The following is a 20,416-nucleotide window of genomic DNA, read 5'->3' on the forward strand; positions in this document are numbered from 1 at the left end:
AATGGGGGACTATATGGACGTGGGAAATTTCTTTTAGTGGCTAGATAATATTGAATTCATAGTTACAGAACAAAGGCAAACTTAGGGACAGATCGAAGATAAGGCAAAGTTCACAAAAAGTCTTCTTTGTCCTCTGACTGATGAGAAAGTGCTTAAGATAATGGCTTCCCTAAATCAGTCCAGCCAGACACCTTTACCATCCATTTGTTTTGGACCTGGTTATCAAAATCAATGTGAAATGACCTCACCTGTGTTCATGACATTCAAGCTTCTTGCCAAAAGGTGAAACAAACGTTCAGAAATAAGCTTTTTATTTGCAGGTATAATAAATTAAAGAAACATATCATTTTTTTTAATACCAACTTAAAATGCAAAAGGAATCATGCTGCTGAAACGTCAAGTGAATTCCTTACTTCTGGAAATTTAATTCATTCTGGTATGGATTATATTTTACTGGCAAAAGGATAACATTCATGTAAAACAATCATTCAGATAACAATACTACTTCTATGCACTGGATCACTTAGTGTTTTAGCGTACTAATGTCAAATATCTGACAGCACAGTCTAATATGTTATTGTGAAGAGGGAAAAAAAAAAACAAACAGTTTTAGTCAATGCAACTTCAGTTTGCCCCAGCAACAAGTCAAAAAAAAAAAAAAAACTGAAATGGCAAACTATTAATTTAAAACTTTCATGTGAAATCTGAGCTGTCCAATGCACTTTTGAACATAGAAAGCAATTCTGTTGCCTTGCTCATACAGAGATTTGTTGTCCCTTAGAAGTGACAAGGCAGTGACAAGGATGAAATGTTTCAAGCTTCACTTTGCTCCAACATTCGATTCCTCGACACAGACGGCTGTTCATAGGCTAAAGAAACTGATCAAGGCCCTTTCAGCAACCTCCAGCAGAGCTAACATCAGTTTAATAAATTACATTCATCACAAAATAGAGGAGAATATTAATAATTTTCAAGGTGTTTGTAGCTAAAGTTAAACAAATGAAATATCAAAGTATGCTCCATATATTCTATCCAATAATGGGTAAAAATGTTCCAAATGAAACACACAACTAAAATGTTAACAAATGCAACATCCTTAAGGATTGTTTGAGTTAATCACACACATGTATACACACATTTTTAAGACACACCAGTCAATTAAAGTAACAGCAACATTAAAGGAGGGTTAATACACTGCAAAATAGGGAACGAAAACGTATATATATATATATATATATATATATATATATATATATATATGTATGTAATGTTTTCTCTCGAACATCTTTTATACAACATCAGTTTTGTTTTTAACTTAACTAGACACAATGGCCACTCTGTGTAAGTTTCAAACAAAGTTGAGTAATTGCATATTGTGCTATTCATTATACACAACTAGACTTTACCAAGTCTATTTCCTTAAATTCTACTTTACTACATAAAGTATTTTACTGTGCATTAAACTAGTTAGATATTATTGGAAACAATTTAATCATCTTAAATGTCAAACTAAATAAATTTAATATGGGTATTCATTATCATACATAGTACATACAGTACATAGAAATGTAAGTGAATGTCACATGAGTGAAACATACAATTGTAGAACATAACATTGTTGAAGATGTAATTCTAAATATGGTTTGAGTAGAATGAATGATTTTTCACACAAAAACCTTTAACTGTGCTTAGATGTCATTGCATGCAGAATTCTTTAGGCACTTGTAACATTCAAATAATATAGCACTGACAAATGACACTTTTTCAACTTCAACTTTATAGGATCAAAAGGACTTAAGTTGTATAGACGTAGGAATACTCCTACATCCTTTTATTGAGTTAACTGTAATGGCCATGGAGGCTCTTCTTAAAAACATGGCTCCATCTTTATTTCTCCTTTTGAACCCGGGGCAAGTTTTACAAAGATACTTCGTACTAGTTTGTAGTGTAAGGCCAGGTAGTTAGTATGTTTGGTGTTTGGTGCACATGCAGCCCACATGGGCTTAAAAGATGTTAAAAAAAGAGCATGAGCATAAAATGGACTTCGTCAGTCTTTCCTATATTACATTGTAAACAAAGTCTTTTCTCTGTATTTAGATCACTAAAGCTTTCTGTTCCTGAAGCTTAGTGTGCACAGAGACACCTACAATATCAGTTTAACTGTGTCATGGATGACTTAAGCGCTCTGCTGCCAAGCTGAAGTCTATTAGTTTTTCCATGTGACAGTCAAAGTTTGCGTTTGTGAAACCTGCCCATCATTCTTTCAACCATCATCTTGGCTGATAATGCAAACGTTGTATTTATTTATTGATGATGGGAAAAAATAATGGTTTGAGTACTGACTTAAAGAGAAAATGTGTCGGCAGTTAATGGATTATAAAAAATTTTCTGCCCAAAAAAAAAAAAAAAACAAAACCCCATAATGCACATTATGTGCAATACAAAGGCACACCATAGGGTGGAGCACTGATTCTGTTTTCTGGGGACAACAGAGCAAAGAAACCAGGCTGACAATCTGGATGGACTTCCATATCTAAAATTATACTTTAAAAATGTGGAATTTAAAGTAAAAATAAGTGCTTTTTTATGTTATCTTAGAATAATGAAATCTGGCACTACATAAACAATCATTAACAGAGGAAAAAAACTTTCTTAGATAATATAAGACATTCAAGAAGAGAATAAATCAATTGTTGCTCTATATCATGTCAAGATAAAATTTTAACACACTCAATATAGGACCCCGTTACACCTGGAATTAAAATGATCTGCCTACACATTGAAAACTGTCAGATGAGGGGTTTCATGCTCATGTCTTAAAACTGTCAGCAAATTCTATTTTTTCCTGATTGAGTTTATTTAGAAAAAAAAACATATTTTTTCACCCTATTTATAGGTTAATTTAAGACAGTTTGCATTTCAGCTCAATCAAAGGCTAAATGTACTTCAAACCATGTCAGAATTGGTTCAGAAAATAGATGGATAGATAGGATGTTTTTTCACATTTCTTTGAAGGTATGTCGTTTCAAGTGCAAAGACAGGTCCATACAAATAATCCTCTGAGACATTTCCCTACAACAGTTCAATCCTATTAACTGAGTTATGTTAGTTGTTATTATTATAGATATAAGTAATATCTACACATTTTCCATCAGGGGTGTTATCAGCATGCAGCTTGTTGTATGTGGTGTGTTGTGTATTTACAGAGTGAATATTTGGAACCTTTAACAGCAGCAACGTGGCACTGAGTCTTGGTTCTGTCCGTTACTTGAGGATGATCTGTTTCAGGAGCAAAAGACAGTCACTCAATAGTTAGGGACATTATTGTTGTGTTGTCAAAGCTCATCAATTGCTAAATAAGCATGCTGCCATGGTAAATAGAAAAACGGTTAAATTGTGATATTGAGCTTAATTGTTTCACTATAAATGAAAACATTTTCACACTTCTTGACAGTTATCACAGTTATCACGTGTCGCTATTGCTTGGATAAAATCCCTATAACACAATAAGAAAGGACAATATTGTATTTGAGGACCAAATTATTTATAGTTAAAACTTACCCCATCATGCCACCCCTACTACAGTAATCTTAATGAGCAATTGAACACCTGGCATTACTGAAATATCAAGTTATCACACAACCTTCCCCACACATCCCAACAGAAATTCCTTATTATCATTTTTGTTATAATGTTTATTATAATAAACATTCAGTATGATGAGAACCCAGGCTAAGAATGTGTTGTAGAAATGTATTCCTGACTTAACATCAGAACTGCATATTGAGTACAGAAACACACTAACATCAAACAAAGCAAAAACATGCGATAAACAATGTGTGCAAAAGCACTGTTTGCAGATGAAGGACGTCTGTATAACTGTTTGTCATGAGGGAAAAGGGGTGAGATGCAGCTGAGTAGAGTTCTAATGTAGATCTACAGGTAAAAAGCTTAATGATGGGTAATGCAAGCAGAGCAACACTACGCTGATGAAGCAACTCCCCTGATTTGAAGATGAAGCATTTGTTCAGAGCTCAAGGATTTATGACAGAAAGCTTTAAAAAGGAGCAAACCTGATTGGCTGTTGCTGTTGCTGCGTAGGGGACACTTGTTGCGGGAGTAGTTGCTGCAGAGACAGTAGCAGGCGTAGCACTGTACATCATGGGGACTTTTTCAGGAAGGGAACCATGAAAGCAATGAAAAGGGAGGTGCAGCATTATGGTAACCATAGCAATGTTTTTTCTCTCTCTCTCTCTCTTTCTCTCGCCAGGCAAATATAAAATGAAATTAGCAGCAAGCCATCATTGGGTTAGACCAGCAGATGGCATAAGATCACACAGCCAAGCGAGACAGCAGGGGAGAACACAAAAGGACGGCTGATAAGAAACAAAATTAGGAAATTTGTCATTAATTTGACATCCCAAAAGAGACAGCATGTCTAGAAATGCAGCAGGCATGATCAAAGTTTTTAAAGGTGTTTAAGAAGTTTTAATCATGAAAAAATTTTATGTGAAGGGATGCTGATCAAATTTCCTAATCAATGGTGCGTGACAATTTTACAAACAAAAGCCATGGAAAAACACAAATTTGTATACTGTGCTTCAGTTTGGATGATGTGGCAAGCAATTACATATTTAAGAATTGAAACAAACACACAAATATGTAAAATACCCAAAAATATTTGAAGAGAAAAAAAAAAAATATTATTCCTTATAGTTGGCTCTAGTTTCAAACTTTTGCTCTCCTATAGTGTAACTACAAAAATATTATATACAATCAGAATTTACACTTCTTCACATCTGTTGTCTCTATTTATTATGAGACATAGTATATATATTAAAGAAGGCACCTACCAACACTGTTAGCAGGAGTTATGCACAAGACAGAACCTGTGTGGTTGTCAAAAGGAAAGAGAAGGTATTTTTAGTGTAACTGACACATTATGAATAGGAGCTGTTGTGAGCCCACATAATCACATCTTTACAAGCAAGCTTGTCAGTTCACCTCACAATTGCATTCAAGGGAAAAAAAAAAAGAAAAACAGAGAAACTCTCAAAGCTATTGTTACTGGATAGCCATCCCTGCCCTCTGAGTATTCACAGCTTCACCAAACAACTGACCCCAACCTCATGTGGATGAGTGGAAAACATAAGTATTAATGTTAGGAGTAATGCCTGCGCTCCTTCTGCTACGGCAATTCATTATGTTTCCAGTGAAAAGGTCAAAAAGTCAATAATCAAGAATAAGAATTGTTTCATTTCTGAAGACACTGATGTATTAGACTCTCTATGAGAAGTGTCATACTGCAGCATAAGTGGCTGGCAAGATGTTAAGTGATTTAACTACTGTTAAATGAAGGGCTGTATTACGAGTCTGTTTAGCATTAAATACACAACAATTTTAAAAATTACCTGTGGGATAAAATGCTGCAGTGGGCTGCTGCAGCTGTGCATTGGCCAGAGCCTGTTGGTAGTGCAAAAAACTGGGGCTAAGGAGAGAACTGGCCCAGCTGCTCTTCTCAAGAGCTGGTCTCTTTGGTAGGGGTTGCAGTACACTGTGGGGAAAGGCCTGTAAAGGAACAAGATAAGAAATTAAACTCTAAAGCTTCCCTTCTCCGTTCAGTGGCGCTTTACAAACTATATTTTGTATTCATGACTACGGCTACATAAATACACAATAATGGTGACTGTTATTACATGATGGAAAAAAAAACAAAAAAAACAAGCATAGTTGTAGAATACAGATACGAATGCAATAATGTATTCACCAAAATTTTATAAATATCTGTAAACTTAAAGGGGCTATTTTCAAGTTTCCTCTTCTGATGAACATAGTTTCTTGCCAAGAGTAGGTGCTGTTGTAAGGTAATGGCAGTATCTAAAATCTTCTGGGATCATTGTGTTAACGATATGTCACCTGAGCAGTGCTACTCTTTCAGGGATAACTGAATGCCACAACACAACTTACACAACTGGCCAGGCCTTTCTGGTTAGCGTGTATGCTCACCAGGTAGAGGAAAAGAAGTGATGCAAAAGACATCAAAATAGTTTTCTTTGTCCTGCTGGTGACAAGTCTTGGCAAGTAATAAAGTTTGGTAATTAATTTATACGTTAGCTTTTGTTAATGCCAATGCTGACTACGCAGCAATGGAAAAAATGACAAATAGCTCCTTTAAGCACTTTAAGATACTGATGTTAACTGTGTACACAAACACTGCATGAGACTTGAAGAAGACACATTGACAAAAATTAAAAGTTTTTACAGTACAATTAATAGCTACATGCAAAGCAAAAGGTGAAAATACCAGGTCTACAGTTGCCTCGAGGGGTCGCTTCATTGCTTTGGCAGTCGACTGAGTCTTTTAATAGCAGGCAGCGAGCACATGATGGCAGTGGGCCAATGGGATTCAAGCGTATTAACATAGAGGTAACAGCAAGCAGAGGTGCATCATGGGGGACAGCATTGTGGATAGGTGAGAAGGGGAAAACAAAACAAAATAATCTGAATGTAGTATACCACATAAAACACAGTATGCATGCACAGTAACCAAAAGAACTGATTAAAGGAAACACTGACTTAAGAATCTTGAATTAGAAATGCAACATAATCAGTAGCTTTGACAAAAAAAAAAATTACAATGACATGGTACAATTCTCTACAATTGTTTTTCATTATAGTTATATAAAAACTTAACCACTACTGAGATGCTGTCAGTGAAACTATCTATACAGTGTTTCAATAATGTAAACAATTTTAGACATTAAAGAAATAGTACGGTAATATGTACGGAAAAGCAAAAATTTGGGAATGCTTATGAAACATAACTTTTTTTGGGGGTGATTGTCAAACAGGAACAGCATCACTGTTGGTCTATGGGCAAAGGACTATAATACTATAGGCAGATAGCTGCAGTACAAAATTAGAGCACTTAATTTAATACTTTATAGAATTTTTAATAGAGTTAATTTTTTATAGCACATTTCCACTTTTTCAGAGACCTAAAATGCATGGTTTTTAGAGACACAAAGGTAAAGTTAGTGTTGCAACTAGAACCAAACAAATTAATGATTAAGATGAAACTGGCAAAAGAAATGGCAGAGAATGTTGCCTAGTACAAAACAGATTACTTTGCCCTTTTGCACACTTTTTCTTGCAGGCAGTAATTCCATACTCCAGGAATTAAACTAACAAAATGTAAACACTTGTTAGAAGGATAAAAGCTGAGTCTTACCACGGCTGCAGCTGCAGCCTGGGCTGTGATGGCTGTCTGATTGACTTGTTGTTGACTGGATTTGATTTTTGCCTGCAGGTGTGCCGGTGGGTGAAAATACTTGCACTTCTCCCTGGAGCAGCGGCTCTTGATATAGTCCATGCAAACAGTGACAGTGTTATCAGTGGTGTCAATCATTGGACTGTCACTGGGGTGAGCAAAGCGGCAATCGGTCTCCCCTCTCGCACAGTTTCCTCGCTGAAATTCACGACAAACCTGGTGGAATAATGATTAAGACAGCAAGAGGAAATTATTTCTCTGCATTTAGATAGATACCTGTGTAGGTGCAGATATTTTTATTAAATCATTCCCTGTGGTGCATTGACTACCTCTAGTTTGTCTGTGCGCTGCATCTTCTGTGAAGGAGAAGAAGAGGAGGAACTCTGGACTGTAACAGTTGGGCTCCCAGGAACTAGCACTTGGGGGCTGGGTAGGATGTCTGATGGAACAAGGCTCATTCCATGGCTCAAAGGTGTCATGTAGGAACCATAACCAAGGCCGGTGTTTGTGCCAAGTCCCTTCACAACAGGAAAAGCAGAGGGAAGATGTAATGTTTTACAAGTGAGAAAGGCTACCTCACAACACAAGAAATTAATGACTTGGATTCACATTTAGGACCTTACCACTGACTGCAGACTGGGTCCAGGGATAACAAGCTGCATTTGTTGAGCAAGTGCGGCTGCTGCAGTCTTCTGCTGGATGAGATTGTTGCGGCCATTTATCTCCAGTTGGGTTTTTAAGTGTGAGGGTGGATGTAAATACTTGCAATTTTCTCTTGAGCATCGACCCTGTACAATGGGGGAAAAAAAAAACATTAAAAAACCCTCCATTGCCAGTGCAATTATCAATGTGCTTATCTACATGGCACAATAACTAGCTGTGCCTGAAATCAAACCCTTCTGTTTTGCACTTATCACAACTGTCAGGTAATCACCTTGTAAGCCTCAGACTTTGCTTGTATAATGAGCTGGCAGGGGTCAGTTATAGTGGCTTATGACTACATAATGGTTTGCACACTGTATTGTCTTGTCAAATATATTCACTTTTAAATGGATAAAACTTACATTTTGTCCATTTATCTACTTTTTTCTTTCCCGGGAAAAAAAAAAAAAAAAAAAAATATATATATATATATATATATAAAAATAAATTATTGTAGTCAATATTTACTTTAGTTATTTCTAAAACCTGTGGGTCTGATCCGAAGGTCAAAAAATACTAATATTCTTAGTTGATCCGATCACAATTGGACAGCCCTGAGTACATCAGTACCTTGCAATGCTTCATTACAGGTGTCTTAAATGACCACTTTTGGCGGGATCTCAATTCCTTGCTCTATATGCAAAAAGGAGTGTGTAGTGGGACTTGTTGTACTCTGGCTGAAGATGTCAGTACAGTTTTTTTGATCATATTATCCAAGACAGCTGTTAACACTAGGTATAAAAATTATGCAAGATGTGGGTAGCTTAAATATTAATTCATTTATTCACTCATCTTCTATCGCTTATCTGTTTCTGGGTCACGGTGGGTGCTATAGCCAATCCCAGCTCACATTGGGTGAGGGCGGGGTACACCCTGGACAAGTCAACAGTCCATCGCAGGGTCAACACACTGTCAGACGCGAACAACGAACAACCACTCACACTCACACTCACACTCATACCTGCGGGCAATTTAGAGTCACTAATTAACCTAAACATGCATGTCTTTGGACAGTGGAGGAAACTGGAGCACCCAGAAGAAACCCACACAAGCACGGGATGAAAGGCCCCAGGCCTGGCTGCCCCTAGCTTAGATATGGTTCTCATTAAAATAAACCTCAGTAACAATGCCAGCTATGACTGAAGTTTACTGCTTGGACTGCTGACTGAAGGCCAGGTTCACTCTCATTGCTCCAAGCTAAGAGGTAACTATAAAACATTCATGAGATGTTCAAAAATGTCTTTACAGAGGTAGAGGAAAGCGGTTGATATTGTGCCCTCCATATTATATGGTCAAATTTAGTCATGGGACACTAGTTATAACACCAAAGCATGTGCGGATTCTTTAGTTTGACGAAGTTAATTCTGTTAGGCGTAATTGGTAAATCGATAGAGAACCATTAGTTTATTATTTCATGTCAGTAACAGCTAAGAAAGAGAGTTTTATTTGTATTTTCATGCAAAAAGACTGAGGGCATTTAACAGGTACTGAGTTTGTACCAGCTCACATGACAGCGGTAGGGGATCTCAGTAACAGCTACTTAGGCAAAAGACTTTTCATCAGGAATAGCTGGGACATCATCACATGACTGATACAGTGACAACCTCTTCTTTAACAAATTGTAATTATAGGTTTAAAATTCCTGTATTGTCAAAATAATATAAAACAAAGCACTAGATATATCAAATCTGCTATTAAAAATTAACTAAAACTAAGTTAGCCTTTTGAAGTACATGATTTAGTTTGCTAATATTTGTGATTACCACAGTTATGGATTAATTGATTAGTAAGTTTACAGAAAATTAAAATTGATTAAATGTAATGACACTGCTTTGGTAAACTGCACTTTGGTAAATGTCCACAGTGACACTCACATTGTTTACAAGTATCAAGTACAAGTGGTATTTGCAAACACCACCCACTCTTGTCATAAGCAAGAAGCAAAGTCAGATAATTAAATGACCAACTACCGTTTCCCATCATTATTATCGAGCCTTAGTTCATTATTTCTCCTTGATAATCCTCTAAGTATATTCAAAATGAACAATTAATGCTGCTATTAGATTAAGAGGGGGGGGTGTCCAGTCCTTGAACTCCAGGGCAGAAATGCTGTGTCTAAACTGTAGTGATAGGTAGTTCGGATCTTTTTACTGACTCAGGTCTTTTATTCTTGTTCAGTAAAATGAACAAATATTTTTTGCGCAGTGGTCATGTGACAAGTTAACAAGAGACTCAGACCCGAAGTGCCTATTTTACGAGTCATGAACGAATCAGCCATTCCTACACAGAAAATATGCGGCAGAAAGACCATTCTGGCGCATATTCGTGAACGAATCTGAGCCTGTGGCGCGCATGCAGGGACAAAGGGAAAAAAAACAAGTCACCCACTGACTTGTTACTGCCGAGTCATACAATACATTAGTTCAAAATGAACGAATCGTTCATGAACGGACATCACTAATGGCCACTGGTGTCAGTAACTTCATGTTCCTCAGAATAGAATCCCCAATCATGACAGTCGTCTTTTCAGTGGGTGTGTCGCTGAGTGAGGAGAATGTGTTGGACACATGAACTGGTTGGTGGTGAGCCAGGGGATGCTGCCTATGACTATTCCTCTTGTCTTGGACGGTCACCCAGCCATCCTGACTAAATCCTGGCTGCTGATCAGCTGCTGGGGGGGAAAGAAACTCTCTCGGCTGCCGTTGGAGCACACAGGACAGGAGAAGAGAGCGAGAAGAAGGAGGAAGCAAGAGCTAGACAATATTGCTAATTATTTAATTAGATTAGTGGAGCAACAGAATCGTCAGAACAGTTTAGGGAAAGAGAAAAGAGGTTGAATTCTTAGCTAAGTATAAGTTTGATAACAGTTTACTGCAGGTCACTAGGTGACTCTAAATTGTCCGTAGTGTGAGTGATGGACTGGGCTACAGCACGGAAAAGCAGTAGATGGATGGATGGATTATGATATGGGGGGCAGGGGAGCATTTTACTTGAATTGATGGGATGAGTTAACTAGATGGCCTTAACACTAGCAATCATATTCTACTGAACTGAACCAGCAGTTTGAATGGCCATAAAAATTTAAAAACCTTTCAAGGAAAGCAAAAAGGATTATAAAATAATAATGTGAAAGAGAATGTTGACATATCTGGCAGAAGACAAAAAGCAATTACTCAGGGACACTGCTATCAACATGGAAATCACTGTTTAATTTTATGGTTGTTTGGAGGTAGCTTTTTTTGTAAAATTCCCCTCAATGGGTATGGGTAAAACTTTTCTACATTCAGTAAAGGGTCATGAAGCTCTCACTGATAACAGTGTGTGCTGTATTTCTTACCTTCAGTGAGTCAAAGCAGGCAATAACTCTACCATTTTCAACTTGGCAGCTCTTCGGTGGATGGGCAAATTTGCATTCCTCATCCCTTCGAGAACAGTTTCCTCGCTGAAACTGTCGACAGACTTCCAGAGTGAGCCATTTTGTGTCTCTTACTGAGGAAATGTTCAACGCCATGTTCAAAGGTATTGATCAAACATTAAAAATTAAAGAATATCTTTTTGTTCTACACCTCATACACTAAAATCTATAGGTTGACTGTATGTGCAAAGTCCTCTTTTAAGACAACCGGGTGAGACCTCCATCAGGTGCAGCAAGCAGATGAGAAACTATTACAATGAGAAACTGCTGCAGAAAACTTTTTGGAGGTGAAGTTCAATTATATTTTCCTCAACTGATGGTGTCCATAAATATCACACAAGTAAGAAAATCTAATGCTGGTTTGTCACTGTAGTCATTCTCAGGGCATTAGTCTTCATCTTCTTATGATCTCATATTGGCTCTATTTCAGTAGTGATTTAGAGGCTGGTGTTGTGCAAAGTGGTCTGAAGGACTTCAGCTGAGGTATCCTGTGCTGGTACTTGAGTCTGGCCTTTTAGCAGCAGAGACAGACCGATGTATATGGGCCTACTTCAAGTCGGAGATATCTTCTCAAAGGCACTTTCTACTGATGATCTGAAAGACAAAACCCCATGCAAATTATTGACATTTTATTGAAATACCTGTTATCATTACAGTCAAGTAACAGATATAGATTATTTTCCAACACTCATTGTATGCCCTATTTTTTCCAGAGATGGTTCATTCTGTAAAACTTTCTAAAAGTTTTCTACTGAAAAGAGACCACAATAAAGCCATTGCAGTTTTAAACTAGCCCTCCTTGTATATTGTTATCACTTATAACATCAGTAATTTGCTACACTAGAGTTGCAGCAAATATATGAGTACCTGATTAGTAGGGGTGGGAATCCTTTACTAGCTCACGATTCGATTCGATTACGATTTTTGGGGCTATGATTCAATTCAAAAATCGATTTTCGATTCAAAACAATTTGATTCATAATCATTTCTGCTTCAGTCTATAGGTGAGCAAAGAATCCTCATGATCTACTCCACTCTGCTTTGCAAGACAGAATGACAAATGGAGACATTAAAGTGTCTTTTTCAAATTTATTAACTTTTAAACTTTTATCCATGCTTTGATGGAATTGTTGCATGAAAGCAATACCACATATTGCTTAAGTAACAAAAAAAGAAGTGTCTCTTTATAAAAAAATAAATAAATAAATAAATAAAAATAGTGCAGTTAAACATGGGTTCCTCATTTTGCAAACCTTGCACACTGTGAAGCTCATGTCAAGCTTGGTCTTCCCAGGCATTCGGTAAATAGGGTCCTATAAAATCTGTGATCACGAAAAAACAGAATTCATTATAACCCTGGAATAAAAGAACTGGCCAACAATAATAATAATTTTTCTCCGGAATAAAAAGGAGCGTATGTGTTAGGAAAATGTTCAGAAGAGGGTCGCTAATAATGCACGCCTCCCTACCCATGAATAAACAAATAAATGTCTTGAGTGTAGTGGGCGCGGTTCAATTGGTTATTTGGGGCTATTGCCCCACAATAAGAAGGGCACGGTTCAATTCCTGGTAGGTGACATCTAGGTTAATTGGTGATTTGGTGACGAGTAATGGACTAGGCCTACAGCAAGGAATAGCGACCCCCCCCCCCCCCCCCCCCAACTCCTGGACCGGACCGGACCAAATAACAGACCCCTGCAGAATCAAGACTAGATCACACCAGACTAGACCAAACCAAAGACCAAACCCCTGCAGACAGTAGAAACTAGACTAGAGATGGGACATCCCCTCCCCTCTTTAATGTAATTAAATAAAGAAATAATTACCCTTTGAGCAATAATGAACATAATGTAAACAAACACAAATGGTGACAACAATAACAAACTAAGACTGTCAAAACCACAGACATTCCATACAGTTCACTAACAATGAGACCAAGCCTTTAGACCAAGGCAGTATTACAGTTTGAAGCAGCCAAAATACTGTAGTCTGTGTCAAAGTCTCCTCATTCATTTCAGTGAAACCACAGTACAGCACAGCAAGAGGCGTTTTGCACAGGATCTGGCAAAAAACGGAACATGGATAAGAACTGGCGATGCTCCCTTCCCCTGATACTGCTAAATATTAGAAACACTTGCATTTGAATGAATAAACTGTGGACTCTGAGACAAGCAGTTGAACTTTAAATGCAAAATACTTAAATTAATCATGAGATCATTGATCATATGGTTTGATCATGTGTAGTAAATCTCATTTACAAAACCATAAATGCAGGGGTTAAAAAAGGCAATTTGAAACCAAATAGTTTTAATTTTGTGAGCCAAAACACTACATTATTAAAATATGTTGCAAATCTGTCTCCTACCAGCCTTGTGTTTCAACTTTGTAAAATGATGAGGGTTATTGTGTTACAAGACATATAAAACAATGCCTGCACATTAGTCTAAAATAAAATGTAAGAGATTTCTCATGGCAGAGCAATATGGTGGTAGATATGGATTTGTAACTACATGGTGCCACAGCAATCAATAGATCGTTAACAATATATGAGCTCTAATCCATTGAGCCATCAAATGTGGGTTATGCTAATTCTGCTGATCAGTATTCGCTACATAGAGTGGTACTCAAAACTGCATTGCATTTTAATCACAGCTTTCATTCTACTCATGAACAACACTACACTTACACAATATACTTTCAAATAAACTGTTGCTCTCCACTTGCTACTGCCAAATTAAGAGGCACATATGTTGATTCTAGGCCACAGAGCTTAAATACACACTGAGTTGGGAGTTAACTGACCTGTACACCAAGTGGGAAAACACACAGGAAGTTGCTGAGCAGGCTCAAAAAACGGTGAGCCCATGAGCTGAATGAATCTATGTTCCGCTGAGAGTAATTACAAAGGCACAGCTTAAAAAAACACTTTACTGCTCTGATCAGTTAACCTAAAACTTCTACTGTAACAGTCTTTGAGCCTTACAGTGCACTCTCCCACTGCAAACTGTAGCAAATTCCTTTAGGCACATGTCAGGAAACGGAGCAAGAAAACGTACCTCTAACGTCATGCAACACTTCTGTCCCAGAGATTGTAGGATAGCCCTACAACCTTTGAGAGACTTATTTGTGAGGGTGATGACCACATGAAAAACTCTTATCCACCTCTCTGTCCCAAAGATTCGAGGAGATCTTCTCTTCACCCCAGCACAAACAGATTGTCTGTTCAACTCTAGCTGAACCGTCTCCAGCTATGTTTCCAGCCACCCCCTTCCTGCCTGGGTGCCGGCCTCTGGAAAGACCCTCCCAGTCAGAGATTGGCCAATAGAAAACCAGTAGCTGCTACACAGTATGAAATCTGGCTATAAAGCTTAGAGTGTGTAACTGCTGACAGTTGACCCTTTCTAAATAAAACGTTATTCTAAAATGGAGAAATTTTTTTACATCAAGGTATTATGTTAAGGTAATTGTGTTATGCATGTGTTTATTTATTTATTTTTAACTCAGCACAGAATAAAGATTCTTGCCGCAGAGCTTATTTTAAGTTGTGTGATTGTGATGAAATGCATTTTGAGTGTGGATGGACATCTTTCAGTATTTAAACAATGGGTATGTGCTAAACAGTGGAAAAACACAATTAAGTACATTTACAAATTTGCCATAAATTTGCCACAATTTTTTTTTTCATGTTTCAGAGGGATTTATTTTATTCATTCACAAAATGAATTGGTGCAATTACTAGTGACTTCAAGAGCATTGTTTACATGACATGAATATTATGACGTGTCTAAACTATTAATTATTATTATTATTAATAATAATAATAATAATAATAATAATAATAATAATAATAATAATAATTGTATGTATATATATATATCAATAATAATAATAATACGTATTCAATATTAATAAACCAGTCACGAGGGACAATTTTCTTCTCTGAGCACTTGTGGTGTTAGCACTTGTGCTCTAATAAATGATGGATGGATGATAAATGAATGAACTGATGACTTCCTCCACCCCTGCTAATAAACTGCGACAGTCACCTCAGCTGACAGTAAAGCATCACATTATTCTGCTGTCACAGTTACTTCGAAGGACTGGCTTTAGTCCTAGTTTCGCTTTCTCATCTCCGGCTACTTTAGCTAGCTGCACCCAGACCCGTAGCTGCCACGGCATGTGAACATAAATGTTTATTAGCCGTGCGTTAGCTTCTCTGTTAGCCGAGGAGCGCACCTGCTTACCTCATCATCCTGGAGGATACGGCGGTCACGCGCCAGTTAGGGCAGACTACGCGACGGCAAGACCCGAACTAGCGAAAAAACAAGGTGACAAGTGTTCCCGAGAGGTCTGTTCAAAAACCACTTTCTTCTTCTTCTTCGTCCCCTTTCGCTGTTCGGAAAACTACAGCTTGTTATTCCGTGTACGTACGCGACGTCGTTTCTTCTTTACTTTGTTGCACTGCACAGATTTAAGCAACAAGCTTCCAGCAGCTTACTGTACATCCGTCAGTCCGCTGTGATCGCGTTGCGTTGAGTATCCCTCGACTGTCAATAATTTTGATAACAACGGGTATGATCTAATGTATTCAAAGATATTATACCATATACTTATATACCGCTGTGAAAAGCATGAAATTAAGTTGGACGTTTCAAATATTGCCAAAAAAGGAGTCCCTTTATAAGTCTATCTAATAACACCACCCCCCCAATACGGACGCTAAGTGGTACGGTCCTCACGAATGCCAGTAGGCTAAGAGGGCAAGGGTTTGCTTGTTACCAAGGGAACAGCAGCGAAACCATGTGAGATTTTCTACATTACATGAGCTCAGTGACAACACGCTTCCATCCAAACATGAGTGAACAACAAATGAAATGGAACAATTAAAGTTTGGCAGCGATGGTTTCAAGTCCATATTATTAGCTTTGTAGATGATAAATTAGTTCATGTGACCTGAAGAGTTTTGTATCTGCATCAGGAACAATGACAGAAGACTTAATATAAATATAAATACATTTATATAGTGAGAATAAGAATCAAAATGCACTACAAGGCTCTGCTCAACGTCAAATATGATGGATACTAATCAGGGTGGGTGAAAGAGAGGAAAAGGGTTAACATTATGTTAAAGTCACTTTGACTAATGCATTTTGTCATTGTGTTTTGTGTCACATTTTGCACAGACTCTTGTGCCTAAGTTTCATGACAAGCTGTTTTTTGAATTATAGTTCATTTTGGTACGAAGAGATTATGTATAGAAAACACTAAATGATCAGAGAACCAAAAGGTCACAAAGATCAGCTATCGCATTTGCCTATCATGGTCATGCCCCATCCAAATGGTGTATGTAATTTATACAGTAATCTGACTAATTCCTAATAAAATTTGTCATTTTGTAAATTAATGGTGAATAAACAAGGTTGGGACCTGTGTGTTCAGCAGCTAGCATTTAAATCAAAAAATCTTAATTAGTTTTTTTTTTTTAAGAAATTAAAAAAGCTTAATGATGGTGAAACAGTTTGTCCATTCAATTAATTACTTTTTATGAATGTATTTAATTATTCAGCCTCTGTTAAACAGCACATGCACACCCACAGGCACACACACACACACACACACATAAACCCCAGTTATGGTTAATTGATTGATTCCCTCCCTTATGCTTCTCTCTGCTACTTGGGGCAACAGATTTATATGATGTGACACTCCAACCTATCTCTTCAACTAAATGGAGATTCGGCAAGTGCCACAGAGAAAAGGTCACCATATTTCTGCCTTTGGGGAAATGTCACTCTCGTAGTGAGTCAACAAAAAGAGTGCAGCGATCCATGTTTTCACTCCTGAATACAAGTTGTTGTTCCCATAATTTGGCATTAAATGGCATCCCTTTACAGCTGCTTGGCTTTTGTTGGCATCACAATTTTGTTGCAATTATAAAAACACCACTTTTACGACACTAAGACTTTTTCTCCCCATAATTGATTGTTGTGAGCAACAGCCCTGTCATATAGAAGAAAAGCACTAATTCCATGTAATAGCCAGTAGATGTCAGTCTTCCCTAACTTATACTCTCAGAAAGCATTGAAAGGATATGGCTCAGTATTTGGGAGATTGTTGTTTCCAAAAACCCATCAGTGAAGTGTTAGTTTTATAATGCAAGCTGTATCGCACCCTGTGCTCACCAAGGATATAGGATATACATTCAAGCTAAATAGATGACCTGAATGTTAAAAATGAAAATCAATACACTTCAGTATTCACTCCATTCAGTCCAACTTGTACTATCCTCTGACAATTCCTGCTCTGGCAAGACTGAGGACTTGTTTCACCTAGGCCAGCTTGGCCTTGTTTAGGAGGGCAAAACGAATGCAATGGTGAAAGAATAAAAAGCAAAGCAGTTTGTTTCAGTTGAAATACAAATAAATTCCCCACCAAGGATAGAGACTGCCCTGCTGTCAATAATATCAAAGATTTTTCTGGGGCAGGATTCTGCTAACATTATTGTGATTCAAAGATAATGATAGAGGACATTTTTTTTGGTCATTGTATTGAATAGCAAAAGCACAATACAACTTTTTTTTTTAACCATCTGAATAAACTGTAGTGTTGTCGAATCACTGCTGATAAAGATATGTTATCATGGCACTGAATGGTTACTGAATGTTTTTAAACTTATTTTCCACCTGTGCACCATTATTATTTTCTGCCAGTGAGATTTTGCGCTGACAATAAAAACTCAAAAAGTAGAACAGTGTCTTCGAGCAATACAATTTTTTTTTTCTATATGTATATCAACTTATTACCCACATCCCACAGCTAAACATGGAAGATAATACAGTCATACCATCTGGGAGGAAATAACTTGCTGCAGTTGTTGGCCAGAATGCTGAGCTAGTCATCCATACTGTACAACCTAAGGGGAAACAGAAGTTTGTGTATGCCAGTAGATACAGAGCTATAATATCAAGCCTGTCTTGGAAAAAAATACAAGGTTATTTCAATATGCACACTGAGGCGCTTTTATTTAATGGTGAAGGGACGTAAATGTGCTCCTATGGTAATACTATGGCGCTTAGTATTGCTGAATCAGCAGTCTCATCACAGTAACATTATTACATTTCACTGCTTTTAAGAGTTAAAGTACCATGCCGATGAAAAGTTTAGCTTGTCCAGTACATGTGTCATCACTGTACACTGCTCCCTCCAAAAAATCTGCATCAAAGTAAATGTCAAAATCAATGTAAATAATTGTAAATATGGAAATATTGATAACATTAATAAGTCCTGTCACAAAACTGTCAGAAAAAAAAGGGTCTTCAGTTTTTCTTTTAATTGGTTCAGAGATATTTACCTCGTTCAATGGTAGACTGCTCATCCTTGTGTCTTTCCAATGTATGCTGGGACAGATTCCAGCCTCCCACGGGAAATAAAAAAGTAACACACACCATGATGTCATGACCATTCAATGCATTTATTTCTTATATCTTAAACAGAATTCACTCTTTTTTTTTTTCAGTTCTAACAAGAAAAATGGCAGGTTAAATATCACACGCCAAAAGACTTTTAGAGGCTGATCATTTCATCACAAGACTTGACATGTACATAGAAATTCTTACACTAAGAAAGCTCTCTTCCATTATCACTGAGGTGGTTGTAATATTTTCCATCAGGCAAAGCCATTCTTTAGCAACAGTTAAAAGAATAGAGATAAACAAATAAACACACATAACTCAGCTTCACAGAGAAATGCGCTTCCAAGGAGTGGCAGTACAAGTTCATTGAAATGCTCCTTTAGGAAAGTGGCATGTCACCCTCTTCTGAGAATGGCAGTTTCAATTTCAAGTGAAAATCCATGTTGGTTTTCATATTATTTACACCATAATCTGTAGAACGAGTATTCACTTTCCTACCTTGGACATTGTTGGAAAGTCTTTTAGAAAGCAGCTTTACTGAAGCAAATATATAGAAACCACAGAAATAAGAAGCCTCCATTTTGTTGCTTTATTCAATATTTTTTAGCAGTTAAACCGTATTTTCTGTGATCAGACATGGGGGTAAGCAGATAAATCAAAGTGGAGAACATGACAACTCTAAGTAGGAAAAAGATCCTCACCTCTGGAAACTTTTCGGTTGATGAGGGCTCCCCTTTAAAAATGAGTTTTCTATTTACACGTTGATTATGCTGAAGCAATAAACGTACAGTTAATGACTTCACACACAGACGCACACGTGTGTGTGTGTGTGTGTACAGGGTTAATAGCACATTTAAAACACTACAAGCATTTCATTAGTGTTTCATTAATAAAACTTTTAGCGCTTCCTTTGCTCATGTAGTGCTCATGCCATCTGTCACTAGGGAACAATTCCCACAGCTTGCCACACAGCAGTGAAGCATGTCAGTTTATTAAAAGAAATTTACACAAAAAACTGACTTTTGGCAATTTCCCTTTCGAAATGAAATCTCCTGTGGTCTGGTAGCAATAGAATTTGCAGGAAATGCAAAAATAGTGGGTAAGTAATTATAGAAGTTATCAAGATCAAGATAACAATGAGCACACATTTAGGCAAAAGGCACAAGCATCACTCATAACAAACATAATGACATGACACTGTTCTTTTTCTTGCCACTGTCAATCAAATTCTGAGGTGAAAAGTACATATGCTCAAATGCTCTACTTGAAATTACTTGGATTTTATGCCACTTAATATATATATATATATATACGCTACATGCCTTTAAACCTCCTACAACACTTTCCTGTGTCACATTTCTTGTAAGGAGTTAAAATTAGCTCCAAGTCAACCAGATAATTTGCTACTCAAACTTGAAACAATGCCATATACAGCAATGTGCCAGTCACAGAGTTTGTTGTGCTGCCCATCATAATTCTTAGTTTTTGGATATTTATATGATGAAAGACTTCTTAAATACAGGATGTCAGTCCTCCTTCCACCACTGATGAAATCTGAGTCATAGACACCCACAATGTCTTGACGATGTGAGCTATTTAAATGGGTTAAGGTGATTA

The 20,416-nt window shown here is 37.2% G+C and overlaps 1 protein-coding gene across 2 annotated transcripts; it reads right to left on the bottom strand.

Moving 5' to 3' along the window:
* Nucleotides 1–294: 294 nt before the first annotated feature.
* LOC115035241 (muscleblind-like protein 2a) lies at nt 295–15,831 on the bottom strand. Of its 2 annotated transcripts, none has more exons than XM_029492974.1 (9): nt 15,632–15,831; nt 11,310–11,981; nt 7,895–8,058; nt 7,600–7,810; nt 7,232–7,486; nt 6,305–6,358; nt 5,412–5,568; nt 4,854–4,889; nt 295–3,279 (listed from the first exon to the last, which is right to left on the bottom strand). In XM_029492974.1, exons 2-9 carry the CDS (start codon nt 11,481–11,483, stop codon nt 3,164–3,166), a joined length of 1,167 nt encoding a protein of 388 aa, XP_029348834.1. In that variant the 5' UTR covers nt 11,484–11,981; nt 15,632–15,831; the 3' UTR covers nt 295–3,163. The 2 variants fall into 2 exon arrangements, with proteins under 2 accessions (XP_029348834.1, XP_029348833.1); XM_029492973.1 differs by lacking the exon at nt 295–3,279 and adding an exon at nt 3,288–4,168 and having other exon boundaries at nt 7,600–7,788; nt 7,894–8,058.
* Between the last annotated feature and the right edge of the window lie 4,585 nt (nt 15,832–20,416).

Source organism: Echeneis naucrates, chromosome 21 (genome assembly GCF_900963305.1).
Source record: "Echeneis naucrates chromosome 21, fEcheNa1.1, whole genome shotgun sequence".
Lineage (NCBI taxonomy): Eukaryota > Metazoa > Chordata > Actinopteri > Carangiformes > Echeneidae > Echeneis > Echeneis naucrates.

Bases quoted from the DNA above. Each gene is read 5' to 3' on its own strand.
- LOC115035241 (XM_029492974.1), bottom strand. From the start codon at position 11,483: ATGGCGTTGAACATTTCCTCAGTAAGAGACACAAAATGGCTCACTCTG. The intron at 5,569-6,304 runs GTATTTTCACCT...GTTCCTTTACAG, and splicing joins TCGAGGCAACTGTAGACCTG to GCCTTTCCCCACAGTGTACT. The intron at 3,280-4,853 runs GTAGGTGCCTTC...CTCCTGAAACAG, and splicing joins AACTCCTGCTAACAGTGTTG to ATCATCCTCAAGTAACGGAC.